A 22,696-nucleotide genomic window follows, 5' to 3' on the forward strand; every position below is an offset into this window, starting at 1 on the left:
TCCTAAGTTTTATCTACTGAAATATGAGTGGCTCCGTAAAGGATTTGATACGCAATATCCGGGGCTCGAAAACCGCATCAGAAGAAAGATCGGTTTTAGCAAAGGAATGTGCCAAAATTAGGAGTTCATTGAACAGCGATAGTCTAACATCACGTCGTAGAAACATATCGAAACTGTTGTTTATTAATTTGCTGGGACACCCGACCAATTTTGGACAAGTCGAGTGTATAAAGTTAATAGCGTCGAGTAAATTTTACGATAAGAGAACAGGATACCTAGCATTGAATTTACTGCTGAACGAGGATTCAGAAGTGCTAATGCTGGCAACAAATTCAATAAAAATAGATTTAAATGACCCGAACCCGTACGTAAGAGAGATGGCGCTGAGAGCATTGGCAAACGTGGGAACGAATGAAATGCTGAGAGAGCTGCAGTACGAAATAGAAGCTAACATGGCACACAACGTGCCGAACATAAGGAAGAAGGCAACAGTGTGCACAGTGAGGATGCTGAGAAAGGAAGCAAATCGCAATTTGACGCCAGACAGCATAAGCGTGAGTCTGGCGAGGTCGTACCTGAAGTACATAGAGACCCTGGTGGGAGACTACGACAACGGAGTTAAGCTGGCAGGCTTGTCACTGATGTCAGTGATGCTGGACCACTACACAGAAATATGTGACCTAAACCAGTTCTATGAGCTACTGATAAGAGCACTGGCGCAGACGCTGAGTACGAATCAGGCGAGCTTCGCAGTGACGATACCAGCAGGGTCGGAAACATTCACGCACCAAAGCGTGTTCAACGACCAGGCGCTGGACGACCCGTTCCTGAAGATAAAGCTGCTGAAGCAGCTGAAGAAGGTGTACCTGAAGCTGACGTCGAGCAGGTCGCAGCAGCCTGCGGGAGGTGGAGAGAGTGGCGGAAATTTACTGGGCGACACCGCGAGTTTCGACACGAGGCCTCTGAGCTACAGAGAGAAGCTGTACGAGGTAGTGTCGACGATAATCAACTCGGTGAAGTTCGACGGAAACAGGAACTACGCAATACTGCTGGAGTGCGTGTCGGCAATAGACAGCGACTTCGGAGAAGAAAGGTTCAACGACCTGGGAAAGCTGGTGGTGAAGAAGTTCATGTCAGGAAAGGACAATAACGTTAAGTACCTGGCGCTGGGAATCATCATGAAGCTGCACAACGTCAACATGGTGCTGGGAGACACGAACTGGACGATAATAGTGCAGTCGCTGAAGCAGCCGGACATGTCGATAAGGAAGAAGGCGCTGGAAGTGGCACTGAAGGTGGTAAACGGGGCGATTTTGGACCCGCTGCTGAGCTACCTCTACGAGTACCTGCTCTCTGCGGACGAGGACACGAGGAAGGAGAGCATGTACAGCATATTCAACTGCGTGAAGAAGCACTCGGAAGACGTGGCGTACAAGCTGCAGGTCTTCGTGAAGATGTTCACAATCGCAGGGAACTCGGTGCAGGACCTCATAATGTTCGAGTTCATAGAGCTGCTGGTCTCGAGCGGAGAGGAGGTGAGAAGGAGGACGACGCTGGAGCTGCTGAAGGTGCTGCGCCACAACATGGGCCAGTCGGCGCTGGTCAAGTCGTCGCTGTACGCAGTGGGCGAGTACTACGACCTGCTGTCGCTGGAGGACCTGAAGAACGTGTTCAGCACGCACGTGCCGCTGAGCGCAAGGAGCGGCTCGGGCAGCAGAGTGAACAAGGCGGGCGACTACGCTGCCACGCCAAGTGCCGAGTACAAGAGCTTCGGGGGATTGAGCGAAGGAGTAGGTGGGATCCGTGGAAGCGCCCACACGAGTGACGCAAGAAACGGGTACGCAGACGGAACTGGCCTCAGCAAGATGACAAACGAGACGAGCGTGGATCTGCTTCTGGACCTGTCGACGCCGACGAATCGCAACAGCCAGAGCGCCAGGAGGGACTACGGAACAATATACGAGACGACTGAGGACGACCTGCTCCTTGACGTGTTCTCGCCTGAAAACTCGGCATCCAGCAACAATGAAGTCAATGCAGTCAACGCAATGAACACAGCACCGACGACTAACACGGGAGAAACGTTCGACCTGTATGACCTGGCAACGCCAAAGGCGAATCTGGACATCACGGGTGTCCTAGGCGTTGGAGCCGTGGGCGTGAGTGGTGACCTGAACCTGGCCTACTTAGAGAGCCCAGCCAGGGTAGACCACCCAGGAAGTACATCCATACTAAACCACCCAGGAAGTACATCCAAGAGGATGAATTTGAACGACACTGCGAGTCCAGTGAGGTTGGAAGGTGGCGTCAGTGCGAACAACAGTCAGGACTACGAGTCGATGCTGGTGGAGTTAATGGAAAACGTAACCATGCGGCTGCTGACCAAAAACCTGCTCAACGAGTGCGAATATCTCATCACGTGCGTGGGCAAGCTGTCGCAAAAGATGCCGAGGCAGGTGGAGAGTCTCAGGAAGATTCTCAAGAGGTTCAGAAGACACAGCAACCCGGAGCTGCAGCAGAGGTCGTGCGAGCTGGAGATAATTCTGAAGGAGAACATAATGTCACTGGCGACCGCAGCAGAGAGGCCACTGTCCGAGCTCTACAACGAGGACGAAGTCGCCAGTGGGTCCGGAGGCGGGAGCTTGTTAGCGGACGATTTTGCCGACAGCGTTCCCGTTTATGGCAACGAAAATGCCAAGCACAATGTTGGTGATGTTGGTGGTAATTTGGTTCTTGGCAACGACAATGCCAGTAATTTTGGTGTTGGTGGTAACTTTGGTGGTGATGTTGCTGATGCCAGTAATGACAGGGTCAGTGACATATTCGACGAGTTCTTCAGCACCTCTGACAGCACGAGTACGCAGACACGCGTCACCACAACCAACACCACTACTATTAACATGAACACTGTTAACACCACTACTATTAACACGAGCACTATATCTAGTAACACTGGTTCCATTAACACGAACACCAACACTAGTAGCACTGTCACTACCAACACTATCTCTAGTAACACCAACACCAGCTCCACTGCAAACGCACTGGACAGTGTAGACTTCACTGGCGACAGGGACCCTTTCAACATGGACAAGCTGGCGAACAGCATAGTGCAGAACGTGTCGGTGGCGAGCGCGCGAGAGAACCGAGAGGACGACTTTCAGCAGTTCGACCCCTTTTAGTCCTGTAAACACCCGGCATGTGCAAACACACTAACATCACATGCCTACCACCAGTACACGATTATGCACACCGTGTACGTCAAATGTTCTGACAATTCTCAATGTTTTTAGACAGTTGTCAATATATGTAATTAACCAATAGTTTGTGTAGACAGTTGTCAATATATGTAATTAACCAATAGTTTGTGTAGACAGTTGTCAATGTATGTAATTAACCAATAGTTTGTGTAGACAGTCGTCAATGGATGTAAATAGTGGCCGATATAGTACATTAACAAAATTCTAATATTAAAAAGTACCTTGGCAAGTTACTTAGAGTAAAATGGCAGGGTATATAAAGGCGATAACAACGAGCCAGACGAGCATAAACAAGCATCCAACGATACGGAACTAAACATTCGTAGTCATTAGTGAAAATAGTGTCACCATTACTGGCCAGCTAGCTAAATATATTTTATAGATAAGTGGTTAAGTAGCCAGACTGTCTCCGAAGATAGCTGCGTAAGATAAGAGACTTCCAACTGTAACTTACGTAGAGGTGGTAGCCCGAAAAGTCGATTGAAATGCCGGTGTGGGCAAGCCAGTCCTGCCACTGCCTACCAACGTTGGGGACGATGAGGTAGGGGTCACGGTTAGGTTCATCACGTCCAAGTCCAACCTGCACGTAGTTAGCATGAATATCAATAACAATGGAGTTAAATAGCGTTGGCGTTAGGTTGTGGTATAAATACCAATAACAATGGCGTTAAATACCAATAGCGTTAAATAGCATTGGCGTTAATACCAATGGCACTGGGCAGTGGTATAGGTAATAGCTGCTACCACGACTTACGTTCTTCGTGTTTGCCTCCGACTGCGTCAAGACGTGCAACGTCACGTGGACGAAGCCCGTTTGGGCCGACTTGGCGCTGGGATAGAGGGGAACCTCCCCGTCGACGCGGACCATGTTGCCGGTCGTGGACACGATGTCGATGTAGCGGCTGAGCTCCAGGTTTGCGTCGCCGAGGAACGTGGGATTGCCGATCTTCCAGAAGTCGTAGAGCGACAGCTGAAGGTGGCAGGCCCCGAGCGGAGTCTTAACCTCCGGGTAGACGATCCTCCAGTTGAAACTGGCGTTGCCTGAGTCGCAGTTGTAGTGGATGTCCGTCCTCTGCTCAGTGTCATGGGAGCCCGAGTACGTGTGGCAGTCGAGCTTCGAGGCCACGTACAGGTCCAGCATGTCCTTTTTGTTTTCCGAATACGGAATCTTGGCGTCCCTGACTGACCAGATGACGACCCTAAAGATTGATTAAGTGTCTTAACATGGTCTATGCCAGTATCTGATGGTAGTCGCTAATACCAGTATCTGATGGTAGTAACTGATGCTAGTAGATAGTACCAGTAACTAATAACAACAGCTAATAACAATAACTAATAACAACAGCTAATAACAATAAATGACTGCAGTCTGCTCATGGGCTTTACCTTATTTCCACTGAGGACGTTGGAGGAAGTGTGAGGTTGATGGTCTTGAGCATAGGGAACTTGTCGATCTTCGCGAGCTGCACGAGCACGTTGACGTGGCCCTGGACGCTGCCCTTGTCGCACAGCACTATCCGCTCGATGGGCACGTTGTCGTTCCTCTGCATACTCTGCCAAGTTTTACTGAACCACCTGTTCTCCAGGTCTATATACCCGGTGGCTATCAGACTCTCTACACTATCGCCTGCAAACAGGGTTACTAATGTTTTCAATATACATAGCTAATAATATCAATGTATTACTATTGTTAATGATGGCACTAGTCAGTTGGTAAACTAATAATAGCAGTGAACTAATGTAGTTGATAGCAGTGAATTAATGTAGTTGATAGCGGTTAATTAGTATATACAAGCTAATAGCCTGGAACTACTAAGCGTAAACTAACATCAACGATTAAATAAAAATAGCTAGCTAAATACCTTTTAAGGTCGTGGACGACTCTATGGCCTTGAAGATGATCAGCGAGTGTTCTGGCAAAAACAGCTCACGTTCGTAGCTCTTGTTGATGTTCCTTATGAGGCCCTCAGAGTCGTCGAGGAGCTCCCGGCTCTCCCTGGAGGCTATTTCGACGGCCAGATATGTGCTCGAGTCCTCCTCGCTGCGCGGGAAGCTGGAGCACGAGAGGATGCAGAGGCGCAGCTTGAAGAGGTCGGACTTGAGTCCTCCCCGGAACGCCTGGAACATCTTGTCCGGCTGAACCGACACGTCCCTGTAGCGTGCCCCGCAAGAGGAATAGCTGTAGCCGCGCTCATCGGAGACGCTCAAAAAGTACTTTATGCTCGCCATTTCCACGTGGTCGACGCTGGAGGTCTTGGACCTGGTGTTTTCAGTGGCAGACGAAGCAGTGGCAGTGGGAGTTGCGGCGGCAGCTGTGAATGCGCCGTGCGACTTGTCAGTGCGTTCGTAGTCATAGGTGGCCCTGTCGCTCTCCAACAGCAGGTGCTTAATGCTGTAGGGCACGTCGGTCAGCATATCCTCGATGTTGGTGTCCGACACGAGGCTGTATGTCAGCGAGCTCGAGTTTTCCACCTTCCTTCCGTCGGCCGCTATGAGGATCTTGGGAGGAACTGAGGCGCTGACGCTTTCAAACTCGAGCGACTTCACCATCGTCTTGAACTGCCTGGTCTCCTGGAACTGCTGCAGGACCTCGGCGAGGCCGCCGTCGACGCCGCTTGACGACTTCTGAGTCAACGCGGTCAGCTGGTAGGAGCCCTTGTTGCCCACTGCCTGCAGAGCCTCAAAGGTCTCGAACATTTTTCTGGGCACCAGCGAGTACCTCAGGTCACGCAGGTACGGGTGCTTGTCGAGGCTGCTTCTGTTCTGGTAGAGCGGCATGCAGCAGTGGCCGAGGATCTCGTCCGAGTGCTCGGGCATGATCTTGAGCTCGAGCAGGGGGTCGAAGACTGCTGCCACCGGCGTCTTGAACTCCAGCGAGTGCACTGCGAAGAGGTCGTAGTTCTTCTTGCCGTCGCTCACCCAGCTCGTGAAGAACTCTGACTTGCAGAGGAACTCGTAGTACTGCTCGTCGTCGGTGCAGATGCCATAGTTCTGGACGCTCGCCCTGACGACGAGGTTCTCCTCGACCAGGGCGCCCTTCCGCGCCTGCCCAGCCTCGAGCCCGTGTTTGCTTTGGCTGTTTTGGTTGCTTTGTTTGCCGTGGTTGCTCTGGTTCCCGTAACTCCCAAAATTCCTGAGGTTCCTGATTCCGAGGAGGCCGAGCTTGACGGTGGTGTTCTGGACGTCCGGCAGCATCTGGAACTTGGGCACCGCCCTCACTGCGGACTTGGCGACGAGGTCGACGAAGAGCAGCAGCTTGCAGTCCCCGATCTTGAGCCACCTCGGAACGCCGCCGGTCCTGTCGTGGGCCTTGGCTGAGCTGATGAGTCTGTTGTAGGTCACAACTGCGCTGCACAGCATGTCCGTGACGTCCACCCTCACGCGCCTCTTCACCAGCTTGCCGTGCTTCCCGTTGTCACCCTTCGAGTTGCGCTCCCCGGGCTCGGTCGAATACACGTTTCTCTCCTCCTTGGCGTTCCGGTTCAGCGTCACCAGGATGGGAACGTTGGGGACAATGTTGTTCACGGGCGTGTGCGCAGATACTGGCATGCTCAGGCACTCCATGAAGACTGGGAAGAGCGACCTCGTCCGCCGCGAGGACGTGGTCCTCCTCCGGCCGTCGCACACCACGGACACTGAGACGTTTTCGTAAATGCGGTCCATCTTGGCGCTGTAGACGTAAAGCCGCAGCTCGTAGTCCATTAGCACCAGCGAGGCCCTCCGGCTGTGCGACGCAACCCTGAACTGCTTGTTTGCGGACGAGTTCAGCGAAGTCGAGTAGAACATCTCCTTTTCCAGGCTAAGCAGCACGTTCAGAAAGGAGGGGTTGGCGGTGAAGCTTCCCGCGGACTCCGACCTGCCGGACGGGTGCTCAGTGTCCGCAGTGCTCACGCTGCTGGTCCTGGAAAGGCCCCTGCTGGCGTTGTCCAGGTCCGACAACAGGTTGAGAGTATTCGTAATAATATTGTCAGGCAAGTTGCGCTCAGCCGTGGTCAGCGACAGCCACACGGGCACCTTGACCATGTTTGGCTTGTAGCTGGCCAGGTCGTCGAAGGTGAACTTGGAGGACCCGAGGACAGTCACGTTCTTCTCCCCGGTCCTCCTGGCGAGCACGCGCACGAAAATGTACCAGCGCTCCTCAGCCTTGTAGGCCACGAGGAGCTCCATTGGGTTGAGTCTGCCCTGAACGGAGTCGAAGTTGCAGACCCAGCCCATGCCCTGGCGGCCGTCGAAGTCGTCCATCGAGTACAGGCTCGACCCAAAGTACTCCTCGTTCACGTAGTTCTTCATGCCCCTGCCCAGAAAGTCGATGTCTTTCCTCACTGCGCTCGCCATCGCGCTCCGGAAGGAGACCGTTTGCCAGTCGGTGGCGCTCGTGTAAGGCCCGCACGACAGCTCTAGGCAGATCTCGAAGGGCTCGGTGAACGAGAAGTCGTTCGAGGACTCTACGAAGAAAACGTCGCAGAAAATCCGCGTGGGACTCGGAGAGAGCGGGTCCAGCTGGTGCGAAGCGACCACGTGGGCCCTCAGAATGTCAGACAACTTGTTGATCCTCTTCACGCTCGCGCTCATCAGAATGCGCCCGGCGTACGACTCGTTGATGCCGGACTTGACTGCGATGTTGTCCTCAGCGTCGTTGTCGAGCTTCTGGTCCTCAGAACCAGCTATCACGCTCGTTATGAAGTCGGACTCTGAGGTCCTGTAGAAGTTGAACCAGCGGGCCTTCTGCTTGGTGGACCTGAGCTTGGAGAGTGAGAAAACGCCCTCGGCGAGGAGCTTTGAGCTCACGGGGCGCTTACCGGCTGAGTTTTTCGAAAAAATCGAGGAAAGCTCGAGCGAGTAGCCCTTCCAAACCCTGAGAATTATGTTGTCCTCCAGAGTGGGCTCGCCGACGGTCACGCGAATGGGCATGAGGAAGCACTGGTTGAAGGTGTAGTTGGAGCGCCGGAGCTCAGTGTTGTAGTCGAGCAGCCTGGTCTTGGAGCCCATGTAGCTGGAGATCTTCTCACCAAGGAGGTCCAGCGACGACTTGTTCTCGAGGGACTCGCCAGCAGGGCCGACGTCGGAAGCGCGTTCGAAGCCGCTGCTGATCCCCTTCACCTTAATGGGCCTGCTGAACTCTAGCCGGCAGCCGGCGTACTCGCACGTTATGTGCGGAGTGAACCCGAAGGCGCACGTCTCAACGTCCTCCAAGGAGTACACGTTTATGTACAGGTGGAAGTATTTGTAGACCTTGGAGTCGTCGACGGCAAAGGAGTTTCTGTGGACCAGTGGGCTGGTCAGAGGAGGTATCTCCAGGTTGGTCTTCCGCCGCACCTCGAGCTCCTTGGTCACAGAGGGCTGGGCGTTATTGAGGGCCTCGTGAGAGAGGTCGTAGGCGTTGACGGTGACAGTCAAGTACCCGACGATCGACACGGAATTGGGGGCAGTGAGGGGAATGCGTCCAGAGAACGTGTTGTTCTTGCACGTCGAAATGAGCTTTAGCTGCAGGCCGGCAGAGCCGAGAGTGTCGTTGCGCCAGAACGCGTTGGCGGACTGTAGCTCGAACTCAATCACTCCAGAATTCCACGATTTTTGCGAGGCCTCTATGTTGTTCCACTGGCAGCTCTCGTCCCAGCAGGCCACGACGGTTTTTGCGGGCTTCACGGTGGTGGAAAACTCGCTGTCGAAGCAACGTACCACGACCAGAGGGTCGATGGGCGTCTTGACCCTTATCGAGGAGAAAAAGGCCTCGTGAACCGTAAAACCCACGCTGTAGCGAGGCATGGCTAAAATACATGAATGTGTAGGTGTTTATACATTATTAGTGCATTCACAACGTAGGCTTCGGCCCAAAACAAGAAGTTGTCTTTTTTACAACTTAAGCCAGCACAAGTAAAATTTAGTAAGCACAGGAGAACTGAAACAATTTTAAAATATTGTACACGGAATTTAATGAAAATGTGTGAGACTGCGAGTTCAGAAGCGCTGTCGGCAGCGCGTGAGGCTCCACACAACATCCTCTTCCGTGTCAGAAGAATAAGTTAATAACGAGTGCGAAAATGAGTAAAATGAAACCTAGTGCGTTGAAAGCGCATTTTTGAGGCCGCCTTCTGGAAGGTGAGCGTTTAGCCGCCCTGGGTCATCCTGTTGATGGAATACAGCGTGTTCAGGTTCTGAATGAGCTCATCGTCGACCCTGACGTCGCAGAAGTTGAACATTCCGGAGAGTATCTTCGCCCAGGGCCTGAAGAAGCACATTTCCGGGGCAGGAGCAAAATACCTCACTTCGCTCGTGGAGCTAGCGTTGACAATCGAGCTCAGTATGTTCAGGTAGTTGTCCCCCAGCTCAGCCCTGAGCTTCATTACTGAGTGGATGCAGAACGACTTCAGCTCTGGCAACTCGGTTAAGCGTCCAACTAACCTATGAACTCCTTCAGCAGGTTTGTCGTCCTTTCCTCGTTGGAGTACAGGTTCCCAATGATGTCGAACAGGACGTTGTTCTGGATCTCGAGAATCTGCACCCTCGGAAGCAGCTCGTCGTAGGCCCTCCGGATCTGGCTGTACTTCTCGAAAAGGCTCATGTAGTGGACCTTATAGAACTCTGAAAATGTGTTACTTTGGGCTATGAAGCAGCAGCAGAGCGCACGGTCATTCTCAAGGACATATGCAGAGTTGGGATCTATTCACACATCTGTAAGTTACCTTTCTGGCTCGTGAACTTATCGCTGTTTGCCATTGCCATGGATTTCTAAAGTAAAATTTTGCTCCGGACACGAACCCTCAAAGAAGCAGGCCTGCAAGCTGTGTTCTTGTTTATTTCGTCGAGTCCCTTCAGCAAACTAGCCTTCAAATCTATCGGCTCGGAGTTTTTTAATCCTCTTTTTTGTACCCTTTTGGTGTGCACTTCGCCTTGCAATAAGATTAACTCGGTAAAAATACCTTCAGTGTTAAAACTGATAGTCCTTGCTTGTGTTTTGTACGTTATCGATTGTACCCGGTTTATCTACGGAAAAAAATAGTTTTGCAAAATGTGAACACGCACCCTTGTTTTAAGCTCCGTCAGCGACTCACCATACGGTTCAGTGCAATTAATAAATTTTTCTGCGATTTCGTTAAAATGTGTCCAGAAAATGTTACCTTTGTTTATAAAGTTGAACGATTCACCCAACTGTTTCGTAGGATTAGGAGTTAGCTCTATGCCTTCCAAGTCCCACTCATTCAACAGTGATATTCTACTGTTCACCCTGTTCTTTATTCTATTCTCGTAAATCAAGTCCATTACATTGAAGCCTATGCTATTGAATTTATTAAGTGAGTTTTTATCATGGATAGGATTTTCAGTAAGCCTGGGTTCCCTAAGCTCGTTGATTCTCCTTGATTCCTCGACGATATCGTTAAACAGAATCCTATATTCAAGGCCCCTAGGTGTATATATAGAATCATGAAAGTATTTAAACGTATATTCGATACGAACGTTAATTGTCTATCGCCTCTCCTGTATCTAATCGAGGACTCAGAGGAGTATTCACATGGTATTTTATTTATTATTTTAGATAAATGGTCTAACTTAATGGCCAAAACGTAATTTAAGACTGACTCCTGGGAAACATTAACTTGAGGATTTAGCTGGTTCTGTAAGTCAGCTAATTCCAGTTGATAGTTTAACATTCTTTACACATATAAAATAATACATTTATGCATAATACATAAATAGCTAGCCAGAATGTAAAGAAGACTAAATCACCATAAATTGTTTAAATATTGTTAATAATGTGAATAATATTAACAGATATATATATGTATTATTATAAACAATGTGTAAAAAATTTGTATACAAACAAAAACATTAAATGTACTAAACAGAATTGTAGAAATGATATTTTAAAATGTATATTAGTGTATTAATTATCAATTATAAAAGAGGAATCATGGAAGGAAAGAAGAAAAGGTAACGGAATAACTAGTTTATTAGAAAAGAAACCTTGCGATTTTAGTAAAATTGGTGATATTCTATAAATGAAATATTATGAGTTGTTGAATGATTTAATTTATAATGATTTTATATTTTTATAATAAATTAAACATATTGAGTTTGTTTGATCCCCATGTGTAAATTAAAATCGCCAAATCACGACTATAACCTTACACATTAAAGTAATTTTTGGTTATATAAAATTTAAATAAACAAAAGTATGTGAAAAATATGATTTAAGTCTTGAGGGTTTGTAATCCCAAGCAGTAGAATGTGTAAACTAGCACAAAAACAACATCATAAACAAGGCTATCAAATTGGACTAGCCATACATGTAAAATATGAAAAAAGTGAAAAAATACAGTATAATTAACTTGTGTCTTTTAATTATACTTAAAGTGGAGTGTATTTGGTACCTCGAGAATCCAAATGGTATGAGCATATTCATCATATTTTTTAGAACGTATAGGCCCAGAAAATGGTACAACACCAGTACCAGAACCTGCTGTGCCAGTAGGAGGAGGAAATCAAACAATTCCAAGTCAACCTGGTCAACCTCCTCCAAATAAAGAGGCGCTGAATTCAAATGATATTCAAGATGGAATAATCGTAAATAAAACTTTATTCGGAGGAGTGCACGCGGAATCTGACTCGACATTCAAGGCGTTAGTAAAAGAAAGAAAAATAAAATAAATGTGTAGAGTTGGAACGGGAGGATTTCGAAAGTATGATGCGTCAAACGCATTGACACGAGGAGGAGGATATTGGTGCAGCGAACATGATTTGATGAACGATAGAATAGTAAAATGGACAGCAACACTGAAAACGAGTTTAGTGTTAAGAGGAGTGAAGATATATTGGCAGTATTCACCATCATACGGTAAGTGGAATGAAGGATAAAAGTTACTAGTGTCCATATGGGTGTCGAACGAAGAAAACGGGCAATTCGTGCAAGTGTTGCCCTTTCAGTCATGCGAAAATGGTATTTTATGAGTGATTTACGTGAAATTGTAGTTGGAGAGGAGCAGGAGCTGATATTTCCGAAGAAAATAAGAGCAAAGTATGTTCAAATAAGAATGAAGGGACAAGTGAATGGATACTTCGGAATAACATTTGTCCAGTTCATAGGAGAGGAGAATCCAGTGTTCAGAATACAGTCAGGAATAACATCAGTGGAGGTAGGGAGAAGGAGTAGTTGATGATTTAAATGCGTAGGATATGTGCCTGCAAGTGGACACGACGGGAGAGGTGGTGCTGGAGAGTTGCATAACGGCAATATCGAAGTTTGAGTTCAAGGACGTGTGGAGATATAACAATAAGAGTAGGTGGTCGAGAGATTAATGATGGTGTAGGACAAGTGTATAGCCCAGTATCAAACCTGTGCCTGACGTTGGAAAACAACGTAGAAACTGAAGGAGGAACGTTGAGAATGTTGCCGTGCAAGAATGAAAAGGGAGAAGATTACACGGATGGAAGAAACTCGTGGACATTTACGTCGAATAATCAAATTAAAATGAGGAGGCCAGGAAACCTGTGCTTATCGCAAAAGGGCTCATCAGCAGGAATGGCAAACGTGGCACTCAATAAAATAGCAAAATCCAATTACTCGATACTGAATAAGGAGGAAAACGCAGCGGAGAGAGCATTGGACGGAAACGCAAAGAGCTACTGGGTATCGAGGAAGTTTAAGCTGGAGGAGGGGAGGACGGTGGATTTCATAATAGACCTGCAGGAAAGTTATAAGCTGCAGACAATAAAGGTGGACTGGCACTATCCAGCACTGAGTTACAACATATACACGAAAAACGAAGTAGAGTGGGAGTTGTCGAAGAACGTGGGAGCGAACACGTTGAAGAGCACAATAGATTATTTGAACGATAAGCAAGCGCAGTACATAAAGATAGAGATGATGAAAATTAACCCGGAATACAGGTGAGTGATTGCTTAAACGTAATTGTAATAAAACAAATTAGCGACGAGAGTGGATATGCGCAGTACGGAATAGGTAACGTGGCAGTGTACACGAATAAGCTTAAGACGATAGTGGAGCCGTGTGAAACAGCAAGACACTCAAAGGACGCAAGAGATAAGTATTTCCTAGAGTCGGTGCACAAATTGGACATGAAAAACATACTGCCAATAAAAAAAGCAGAAGAAAAAATAGAAGATATGGTTAAGAAAATAGAAGCGAAGTTGGCAGAAATAGAGAAGCTGAACGCGAAGATATCAAAGTGTAAAAATAGGCACGAAAGTTACTACAATAAGGTGGAGCAGATGAAGAGAGTGTACAAAACGAGTTTGGAAAAGTTATCGCAAGTGGACGTGCACGTGACACCGATAAAGGCAGCAGAGTGGGAGAAGAGAGAGTTCACGGACTGCGTCCAGATAAAAAACCTGGGAGAAAACAAGCCGAGTGGGTTCTACGACATAACACCAGTGTGCGGGAGCGAGAAGGTGAGAGTGTACTGCGACATGTACACTGGGTCGTCGTACTACGTAACGAGTAAGTTGAAGCCACGAATATGAAGTATTTGTGTAGTATATTTGTAATAGTTACAATAGTGATAACGGTATTGGTGGTAGTAGTAATAGCGCTAGTGGTAATACCGGTAATAGCAACAACATACCAAAAGTAATAACATAACCGCCAATATGAATAATAATGTATAACATAACCGCCAATATGAATAATAATGTATACCATAACCGCCAATAAGAATAATGTAGCAATGGATGACGGGCACAGAGTGGGCCTGTCGGACGTGGTGGACGAGTGTGCCAAATACGGGCTGCATCCGCTCCACATTCAGCACGAAAAACAGGTGGATTCACTGGCGATCATGCTGAAGACGATGGAAGTGCCGCCAGGAAGCCTGTTCCCAATCGCAGTAAAGGTGGGACAGACGCTGAGGTCACTGGACCTGAAGGTGGACGTGTCGAAGTACGTGAGCGTGGAGGACCTGGAAGAGGGAAACGTGCTGGGAGTGAAGAAGGAGGGAGCGGAGATGTACGACGGAAGAGACAAGGACATGGCAGGAGTAATATGCTCGACGAACTATTCGAGCGTAAAATTGCCGGAAGAGATTCCAGGGGTAGGGTGCGGAACGAGAATAACGGACGAAGCGAGCTTCCCGAAGAAACCAGGCTCAAAGTTTAAGATAAGGTGCCCGCAAAACTGCCACGAAACTAACGATAACTACGAAGTGGAAGGAGGCAAGGACGGACTGTACTCATTTAACAGCTCGCTGTGCCTAGCAGCAATACACGCGGGAGAGTACGATGATAAGGCGGCACTGCAAGTGGAAATATTCGCGTCGCCAGAGGAGCTGGACGGGTTCTACCAAAACGGAATCAACAGCGCAAGCGTGTCGACAACACTAGGAGACTTCGCATTCACAATCAAGAGAGTGGAAAGTAACTGCAAGTTTAAGAAGGGGAAGAAGGTAGTGAGGGATTTCATAAGACGCACAAGGGAAAAGCAAATTAAGCAAGGTGCGAATGCAAGTTCAGCTGCTAATGCGAGTGGTATTCCACGTGCAAATTCAGTTGCAGGTGCAAACGAGAATAAAGGTGATGTAAATGAGCAACAGGCGCCTAAAAGTGTTCAACAGGAAAATAAAAGTGAACCAAATGAAAGCAAGCCACAGGAGTCTAAAAACGAACAAAAAGATAATAGCACAGAGGAACCAAATAAGACTGCGAAAGATAATAACACAACGAAAGATAACAAACCACCGGCACCTAAAAACGAACAACAACAACAAGAAGAAGAAGATGAAACAGATAGTTATAGAGAGTTTGAAGGGCAACTTGAAAAGGTTCCACCAGTGGTGGAAGTGAATGAGCAAAAAAGAAGAAAGAAAACAAACATGATGCCAAATGAAATGTCAACGGGAGAAGCAATACATTCACTAATAGAACACATATACGCACAAAATACAAAGGGGTCGCCAATATTTTTGGACTTATTTAGAGATCACACAGGATTGGTAAGTGGAAAATAATAATAATAATAATAATAATAATAATAATAATAATTAGGTACTGGCGAACACAAGAGACCTGATAAAAAAAGCAGATTTGAAAAAGTTGCCAGGACAAGTAAGTGTGAATAATAAGTGTGGAAGATTAACATATTTAATGTAGAGTATGTTTGTAAATTTAAATCATAAAGTGGAACACATGGGAAGTTCAATACAGCTGATAGCATCGCAAATATCGTACAGAAGGCAGATGATAGTTCAGAAGATGGAAAAGGTAAAGACAAAAACAGTAATGACGTTAACGTGTAGCTGATGAAGGAAAAGAGCATGTATTCATCGTTTGAGTCGTTTGCACTGCTGAAAACGAAGCAGGAGAGTCTGTTTAGTAACTTCGTAGTGGAGACGACGAGTGGAAGTAAGGGGAGTCCGACGTGGGTGATGAGTGAACTGAACGTAAAAAACAGCACGGAGTTGACAGTATCGCAAATGTCGCAAATAATACCGCCTAACAACACAATAGCAGGGTCGTACCTGGTGTTGAAAAATCGCAAGTTCTTCGACTTCATATTCTCAACGTCGATTTACGCAGGGAGTCCAGGGAGTTTGGGAGTAGCATTCAGAATAGTGGACATGAACAACTACTATCTACTGCAGCTTAAGCAGAGTAACGGAGGATTCAAGAGGCTGATAAGAGTGATAGACGGAGATCCATATGAACTGGCGAGAGTGGAGGACGGAGGATTCATAGAAGAAGGTAAGCAGGCACATATTTTAATAACAAGTATTGGTATTGGTAGTGTTGGTGTAACAACACTAATAACAGTAGTAGCAACAGCAACAGTAGTAACAGTAGTAACAACAACACTAATAACAGCAACAACACCAGCATTAACAACAATAATAACAGTAGTAACAACAACAATAATAATAATGATAAAAACATGTAGTATGGTACCACGTGAGGGTAGAGACGAGGCAGAGTAGACTGATGATATCAGTGGTGCAGGGAGAAGATGAAATTTTTGAGACGCCGAAGGCAGTGATAGACGTAATAGACTCGACGCACGCAAGTGGAACAGTGGCACTGTACACAGGGAAGGTGTCGTACGCGCACTTCAAGAGGTTTAACGTGGAGGCACTGTCGTGTCTGAGGTACGACTCGCCGCCACTGCCACCAGATCCGCCGTTTTGCAGTAAGTAGCATAAGATTAGCTATTGGTATTTTATTTTGGCATGCCGACAGTAGCTATCGTTAGTACGCAAGAGTAGCAATAGTATAGTTAGCGTACAGCTGTAAGTTAATGGCAATTGGCGGGAAAATAATTAATCCGTAGGCATATTCAGAGAGGATTACCTGTCAAACTTCTCAAACAACTGGGCAGTGTATAACGCAAAAGGAGTAAGTTTAGTGAGTATGTGGAAAAATGCAATGAATGCAGGACTGGAAGTTCGACAAGGAGCTTATGGGAGAGGAGAGAGTGATAGTGAACAGCATGAAGTTGGGAGCGCAGGAAGACGCGGAGCCGACAATAGCAGTGCTGAAGAACCACAAGAGCTGCACATACGGAATATTCACAGCCTCAGTGCTGACGCAGTGCGACTTTGGAGCGGCAGGGCTCGTGTTCAGGTTCCACAACGCAGGAGAGTTCCTGATGCTGGAGCTGTCGCCGAAGTACGCAGCACTGAAGCAGATGCACAAGGGAGCGCTGGAAACATTGACGGAAACGAACTTGAAGGGGCTGCAGCTCAACGTGTGGACGACGTTCTCGGTGACGTTCAACGACGACACGATGACAGTGGCAACGGGAAGCCCAGACAACTCAGACCTGCTGTTCCTGAACATCAGAGCGTCCCATGAGCTGAAGCAGGGAGGATCAGTTGGTCTCGCGAGCGTAAACTGCACAGGAGTGGCGTTCACGAACGTGGCGCTGAAGCCGATATATAAGAGCGGCGAGGGAGCAGTGGGAGCGCAGGAGCGTTCGGAGGAGGACCAGAGCAGCCCGAGGTGCCTGTCAGTGGACAGAAAGGCAGAGTGCGAGAAAATGGCGCCGCAGAGCCTCGAGGCATGCGAGGCGAACTTCTGCAGCCACTGCTGCCAGCTCCACTACGGCGCGAAGGAGGCGCAGGCGGTGTGCGAGGAGCAGTGCGCGAGGCAGGACGAAAAGGTGGCCTTGGTGGAAAGGTACCTGGACCATCTGTGGTACAACTGCTCGAGCACGAAGTTCATCGATAAGGCGGAGTGCGAGGACCGAGACTGTAAAGGTAAGTTTAAGAGGCAGAGGCGCTAGTTACCAACCAGGGTAGCCGGAAGTAAGCGCGAAATAACGAATTTACAGCCAACGTCTGTGGAATGTGTTGCGAGTCGTCGAAACCGCACGAGTCAATGTCGAGTCTGCTAAACGGAATAGCGAAGAGCAGGTGCAAAAACATGTGTAAATATATTTAAGCTTTTGTATTTTAAGTCATATGTGCGAGGTGGAAAGTATTTCATTGAGATAAATGAGAACAGTGTATATTGTCACTTGTTAATAACAATTTATGAATACATAAGTACAAGTAACGGCAGTTAATGCTGCTATTGGTTGTTATTGGCGTCACGTGATACTGCTATTTGCTGTTATTGGAGTCAGTTAATATTGGTATTGGTTGTTATTAATGGTGATGAAAATATTAAAAGCGTAAATTCTAAAATACGTAAGGAACCAGTGCTTTATCAGTAAGCAATTTATTTTTGGGAAAATTCTCCCTGTACCATTTCCTATTGCTGTGACCCAGAGCGGCGAGTTCAACTGTGGTAAAAACGAGGCAGAAGACCCTAAACATCATGGAATGAGCGGAACAGTAACCTACATGTTCAAGTTGCAGCAAAGGGAAACGTAAATTAAAATTTCGGCAAGGTAGTGAGGACATAAGATGTACTTAAAAGGGCCAGCGGTGGGAACCTTGTAAACCCTAGTCTCATCCTTAACGTCCCTCCTCAGCTCAGATAACTTAACATGAGAATAGAACTAAAAGTGCGTGGTAAGTGCTTAAATGTGTATAAATGCGTATTTATGTGTATACAAACAAAATAAGTAACTAAACAAACCTGGAGAAACTGAGCAAAACAATTTAAAAGTACAGAGTACCCAAATGGGTAGTAGGAGGAAGGATTATTTAGGGCGAGGGCAGTGGCTACATAATAACTAAAAATTAGCGAGTAAAAGTACCAAAGTCCGAAAAGATAGCCGACAACGTGTAAAAATGAAGGTTTGGGCAGCTTAGTAAACAGAAAGGCTTGCTCTAAAAGGCGCCTCAGGACGTGAGTAATGTACATAACACGGTAAAGGTTAGTTATCTCTAACCGTTCCTGAAAAATGGTAAAAAATAGGGAAAACGAACCTTGTAGAAAAGAAATATGTTTAGCAATATTGATAAAAGGTAGAAGTTTGCAAAACAATTTTTGGGAACTAAAAATTTAGGGGAAACTTTGAGATAATACGATTTCAGGCGTTTTCCATACAATGTGTAAGTAAAAAGTGGCTTAAAGGAGTAAGTCAATAGTACAGCAAATAAAGAGACGGTAAAAAATGACCTAACTAAAAAGTCGGAGTGAGAATATAAGGTCCGGAAAAAACCCATAGTTTAAATGAGACTGAAACGGCGGAAATGTAGTGAAGCATCACTATTCAGATCAATTTAACTAGAAATAGTTAATGGTCCTCTTGTGTGTAGGATAAGTACTAAATAGGTAAAAATAGATGGGAAAGGGGGATTCGGATTCAACAAATAAGTGTTATGAAGCACTTTTGGATTTAAAGTGTTTATTTCCCGCCTGGAGCGATTTGCAAAGCAATTTGTTTTTCCACTGGAGGCAAATACTAAGTTCAAGCAACGAATTCGAAGAATCCGAGAACGATGTGCTCAAAACTTACATGTCTATGCTGGAACCTGTCCTCGATTACAAGGAGGGGGGAGTAGAGTCGAAAACAGCGCTCGAGGTGGTTAGAACTCTAGATAATTATCGCAAAAAGGTTGACGAGGAGTTCGAGGCCTACGTATTGGAAGAAGTACTGAACAAAGACGCTCCATCGATAGTACCGCCAAAACGAGAACCTAAGGCTCCGGTGGTTAAAAAGAAACCTCAACCTGTCCCAAAAATAGTATTAAACGAAGAAACGACTCCGGTGCACGGTTATGGAACGAGACGATCGAGAATGTCGACCGAAGGTGAGCTAAAACGAGCCTAAAATGATGTTTAGGAGGCTTTGGAATGGGAGAGCATTTGAAAAAGGGAATTTTTTCAGACTATGTATGGGAATTCACAGGAAGTGATATAAAGGTAAAACAGCTAGTTAATAAAATTTTATTTATCCACTTTCAGTAACTAACACTTACACCCTAGGACGAAGATGAAGAGTAAAAAATTAATGATTCATCTGATCCATAATTTTTTTAAAAAACATAATATGTTAAATTGTTTATTTAATTTATACTAGAATTAGGATAAAAATAAACTATAAGTGTTGAACACCATTTGTGTGTTCAGTTCTGACATGATGGAAAGTAATAAAATGGATTCTTTGGTATATCGCAGATTAATAACAAATTTAACAAAATGTAGTATAGTAAGAGTGGACCTAAGGGGTTTGAATGGGAAATTGAAGTGGAATCCTAGAAGAAAGTACACTACTCAGATCATTGCACATTCTACACATATTCCGCCCAAAATAGAGCAGGAAGTTGAGCCTTCAGCACTGTATGTGAATCCAATTTGTATGCAGCTGGACCAGCTGATGTATAATTGCACGAATCATGAAGAGTTGCTGAATTTATTGGTGACGCACAGAGGTAAGAACTAGCAAAAACAAAGTTATTAGGGGCAATGTACCTACACAATTTGGTAACAGTGATGAAGATACTGAGAAGCTACGTAGAAGCAGAAGATAAGAACGAATATAGACCAGATTGTGACGACCTGTGCCTGGGATACAAAAAAATATTTAAAAGGAAGGCTGAGAAGAATGAAGAGGAAGTGGATTTGAGTAGTTTTACGAAATCTGAGAAGGAAGTGGTAAGAAAGGCAGAATCGGAGTTAGCGGCGCACTTTCAAGACCCGAGGAACGAGGAGTACGTGGAGGCGAGTAGCCACAGCAGAGAGCTGAGGGACGCAATAATAAGAGACGAGAGGTGAGAAAGAAGTCTGACGAAGAGTGTGTAGGTATGACCTGCTGCTGCAGGACCTGTACGTTAACAAGAATAAGCTGGACGTGACGTCAATGTGTAACGTGATCATGACGCTGGACGCGCTGGAACACAGGTACTACAGACTGTACAACGGCCTGCTGAAGAGACTGCTGACCACGGAAATGACATTTGAAGATAAGCCGACTTCGTTCTTGAACAAAGTAGGGATACTGCTGCTAAAAACGTGCCAGTGTTACGCAAGGAGCGGGTTCAACGATGTGCCGCTATACAACAAGGTCACTAGGGAACTGATAAGAAATAACCTAGTAACAATGATGATGAGTACAGAAGAGGACTGCGAAAAACGAGAAAACAAACAGCAGCAAGAACTGCTGGTGAACATAATAAGGCTGTACAGTCAGGTGAAGAGTTACGACTACACAGTGTTCTCGAAAATATCGCAAAGCATTGAGAAGGTGAAGCTGAGGCCAGGTGAACTGAGTTGTCTGGCAGTCATGTTTTCGAACCACGGGAACACGACCAAGATGCACGACAGAGTAATGTACCACATAGCGGAGAGGATCGGTGAAGACGCTGAGTCGTTTAAGCTGAGCGAATTGTGCAGTTGCATAGGAGCGTTCTCGAAGATGAAGTTGTACTTCGGAGAGGCGTGGAGAGTGTGCACAGAGAGGTTGATAGAAGCGATGGAGGTGTCAATAAGTGGATATGAAGACGTGGAAATTGACGTGAAGACGCTGTGTAAAGCAGTACATGACATAACTGCAGTGGAAAGCACGGCGAGTGGAGTGCAAAGACTGCTGGACAGAGTGTCGCTGTACTTGGAGCAGAGAATAGACGAAATAGATGAAGGGTCGGCAATAAATATAGCAGTATCAGCAGTAATTATGCACGCAAGAATTAATGAGAGAGTTAGGGTAGACGAAGAAAAGGACGTCATCCACGAATCACCGGTGGCTGTAACAGAAAATGTGTACGACAATGTTGATGGTGGTGCCAGTATTGGTGCTGGTAAAACTGGTAGCATTAGTGGTGATGATAATAATAGTAGAAGCGGAGGTATCAGTGGTGCTGTTGTCATTGGAAATGGTAGTAAAACAAGAAGCAGTAGTGCCTATGATAAAACCAGTGCTGCTGGCAATGGTACCTGTGGTAGTAGCAGCACTCGTGTCGGTGACGGCGACTTAGAGGCACATAACATTGACAATATGAGTAAATTGAACAATTACCTGCTGTCATACGTATGGAGGAAGATAGGAACGGATGTGGAATGGGAAAGGGAGCCTCTGAAGGTGTTTGCAGTATGGCTGTATCACATGTTAGTGTTACCGCAATTTAAACACAATATCAGCAAAAGATGCATCTTTCCAAGTAAGTTAGATAATTACAATGACAAATAGTATTATATAACAACAGCTAATAGTAGCAATGACAAATAGTATTATATAACAACAGCTAATAGTAGCAATGACAAATAGTATTATATAACAACAGCTAATAGTAGCAATGACAAATAGTATTATATAACAACAGCTAATAGTAGCAATGACAAATAGTATTATATAACAACAGCTAATAGTAGCAATGACAAATAGTATTATATAACAACAGCTAATAGTAGCAATGACAAATAGTATTATATAACAACAGCTAATAGTAGCAATGACAAATAGTATTATATAACAACAGCTAATAGTAGCAATGACAAATAGTATTATATAACAACAGCTAATAGTAGCAATGACAAATAGTATTATATAACAACAGCTAATAGTAGCAATGACAAATAGTATTATATAACAACAGCTAATAGTAGCAATGACAAAAAGTAACTTATAGGTTTCCGGCAATGGTTATTGGTGTATAATACGAGGCATGAGATAAGGAGGGAAGTGTCGAATGTCACTAAGAATCTGTACAGTAAATATAAAATATATACGAAGCATGATAAGGTTGACTCGTACAAAGAGTTACTGGAAGCTCCAGTGCCAGTTGATATGTTAGTGGTAGACGAAAAGCATGGAAATAAGGTGATAAATGTGGTAGAAGGCACAGTAAGAAATGGAAACAACAGAGCGACTGGAGTAGATTTAGTGATTAAGGGAATACTGGAACATTATGGACTGGAAGTGCACTTCATAGATGCACACCAGTGGATGAGCATGGATGAGACTAGTAGGACGGCAGCAGTGGAGTCGATCATACGGAATCGAAACGGTTAAAATTGTACAATGATACATGGGTGTGTATGTATATATATGTGTATTGGTATGTTGACTTGTGTCTATGAATGAATGTGTATGTAAATGTGCATCG

General features: G+C 45.9%; 7 protein-coding genes across 7 annotated transcripts; 4 read left to right on the forward strand and 3 right to left on the reverse strand.

The window, feature by feature from the left end:
- Positions 1–23: 23 nt before the first annotated feature.
- TOT_040000688 (gamma adaptin) lies at positions 24–3,182 on the forward strand (the record flags this gene model as incomplete). Its single annotated transcript, XM_009694326.1, has 1 exon — positions 24–3,182. One exon carries the CDS (start codon positions 24–26, stop codon positions 3,180–3,182), a length of 3,159 nt encoding a protein of 1,052 aa, XP_009692621.1.
- Positions 3,183–3,494: 312 nt separating this feature from the next.
- On the reverse strand, positions 3,495–9,026 carry TOT_040000689 (uncharacterized protein; the record flags this gene model as incomplete). Its single annotated transcript, XM_009694327.1, has 6 exons — positions 3,495–3,572; positions 3,715–3,840; positions 4,015–4,459; positions 4,647–4,902; positions 5,123–5,520; positions 5,593–9,026. 6 exons carry the CDS (start codon positions 9,024–9,026, stop codon positions 3,495–3,497), a joined length of 4,737 nt encoding a protein of 1,578 aa, XP_009692622.1.
- A 341-nt stretch (positions 9,027–9,367) lies between these two features.
- TOT_040000690 (conserved hypothetical protein) lies at positions 9,368–10,909 on the reverse strand (the record flags this gene model as incomplete). Its single annotated transcript, XM_009694328.1, has 7 exons — positions 9,368–9,485; positions 9,522–9,633; positions 9,663–9,920; positions 9,944–9,989; positions 10,020–10,244; positions 10,284–10,662; positions 10,716–10,909. The coding sequence occupies 7 exons, from the start codon at positions 10,907–10,909 to the stop codon at positions 9,368–9,370; spliced, it is 1,332 nt and encodes a 443-aa protein (XP_009692623.1).
- Positions 10,910–11,554: 645 nt separating this feature from the next.
- Positions 11,555–17,642, forward strand: TOT_040000691 (uncharacterized protein; the record flags this gene model as incomplete). Its single annotated transcript, XM_009694329.1, has 16 exons — positions 11,555–11,645; positions 11,674–11,878; positions 11,915–12,093; positions 12,124–12,195; positions 12,228–12,391; positions 12,429–12,534; positions 12,566–13,145; positions 13,187–13,716; positions 13,962–15,202; positions 15,255–15,314; positions 15,360–15,470; positions 15,506–15,950; positions 16,144–16,389; positions 16,531–16,595; positions 16,636–17,458; positions 17,512–17,642. The coding sequence occupies 16 exons, from the start codon at positions 11,555–11,557 to the stop codon at positions 17,640–17,642; spliced, it is 5,049 nt and encodes a 1,682-aa protein (XP_009692624.1).
- A 400-nt stretch (positions 17,643–18,042) lies between these two features.
- TOT_040000692 (uncharacterized protein) lies at positions 18,043–18,817 on the reverse strand (the record flags this gene model as incomplete). Its single annotated transcript, XM_009694330.1, has 3 exons — positions 18,043–18,204; positions 18,285–18,545; positions 18,578–18,817. 3 exons carry the CDS (start codon positions 18,815–18,817, stop codon positions 18,043–18,045), a joined length of 663 nt encoding a protein of 220 aa, XP_009692625.1.
- Positions 18,818–18,936: 119 nt separating this feature from the next.
- TOT_040000693 (conserved hypothetical protein) lies at positions 18,937–19,598 on the forward strand (the record flags this gene model as incomplete). The annotated part of the gene is made up of 3 exons (XM_009694331.1): positions 18,937–19,405; positions 19,438–19,517; positions 19,581–19,598. The coding sequence occupies 3 exons, from the start codon at positions 18,937–18,939 to the stop codon at positions 19,596–19,598; spliced, it is 567 nt and encodes a 188-aa protein (XP_009692626.1).
- Positions 19,599–19,731: 133 nt separating this feature from the next.
- TOT_040000694 (conserved hypothetical protein) lies at positions 19,732–22,602 on the forward strand (the record flags this gene model as incomplete). Its single annotated transcript, XM_009694332.1, has 5 exons — positions 19,732–20,026; positions 20,056–20,365; positions 20,397–21,353; positions 21,474–21,751; positions 22,220–22,602. The coding sequence occupies 5 exons, from the start codon at positions 19,732–19,734 to the stop codon at positions 22,600–22,602; spliced, it is 2,223 nt and encodes a 740-aa protein (XP_009692627.1).
- Between the last annotated feature and the right edge of the window lie 94 nt (positions 22,603–22,696).

This window comes from Theileria orientalis, chromosome 4, assembly GCF_000740895.1.
Source record: "Theileria orientalis strain Shintoku DNA, chromosome 4, complete genome".
NCBI classification, from domain to species: domain Eukaryota; phylum Apicomplexa; class Aconoidasida; order Piroplasmida; family Theileriidae; genus Theileria; species Theileria orientalis.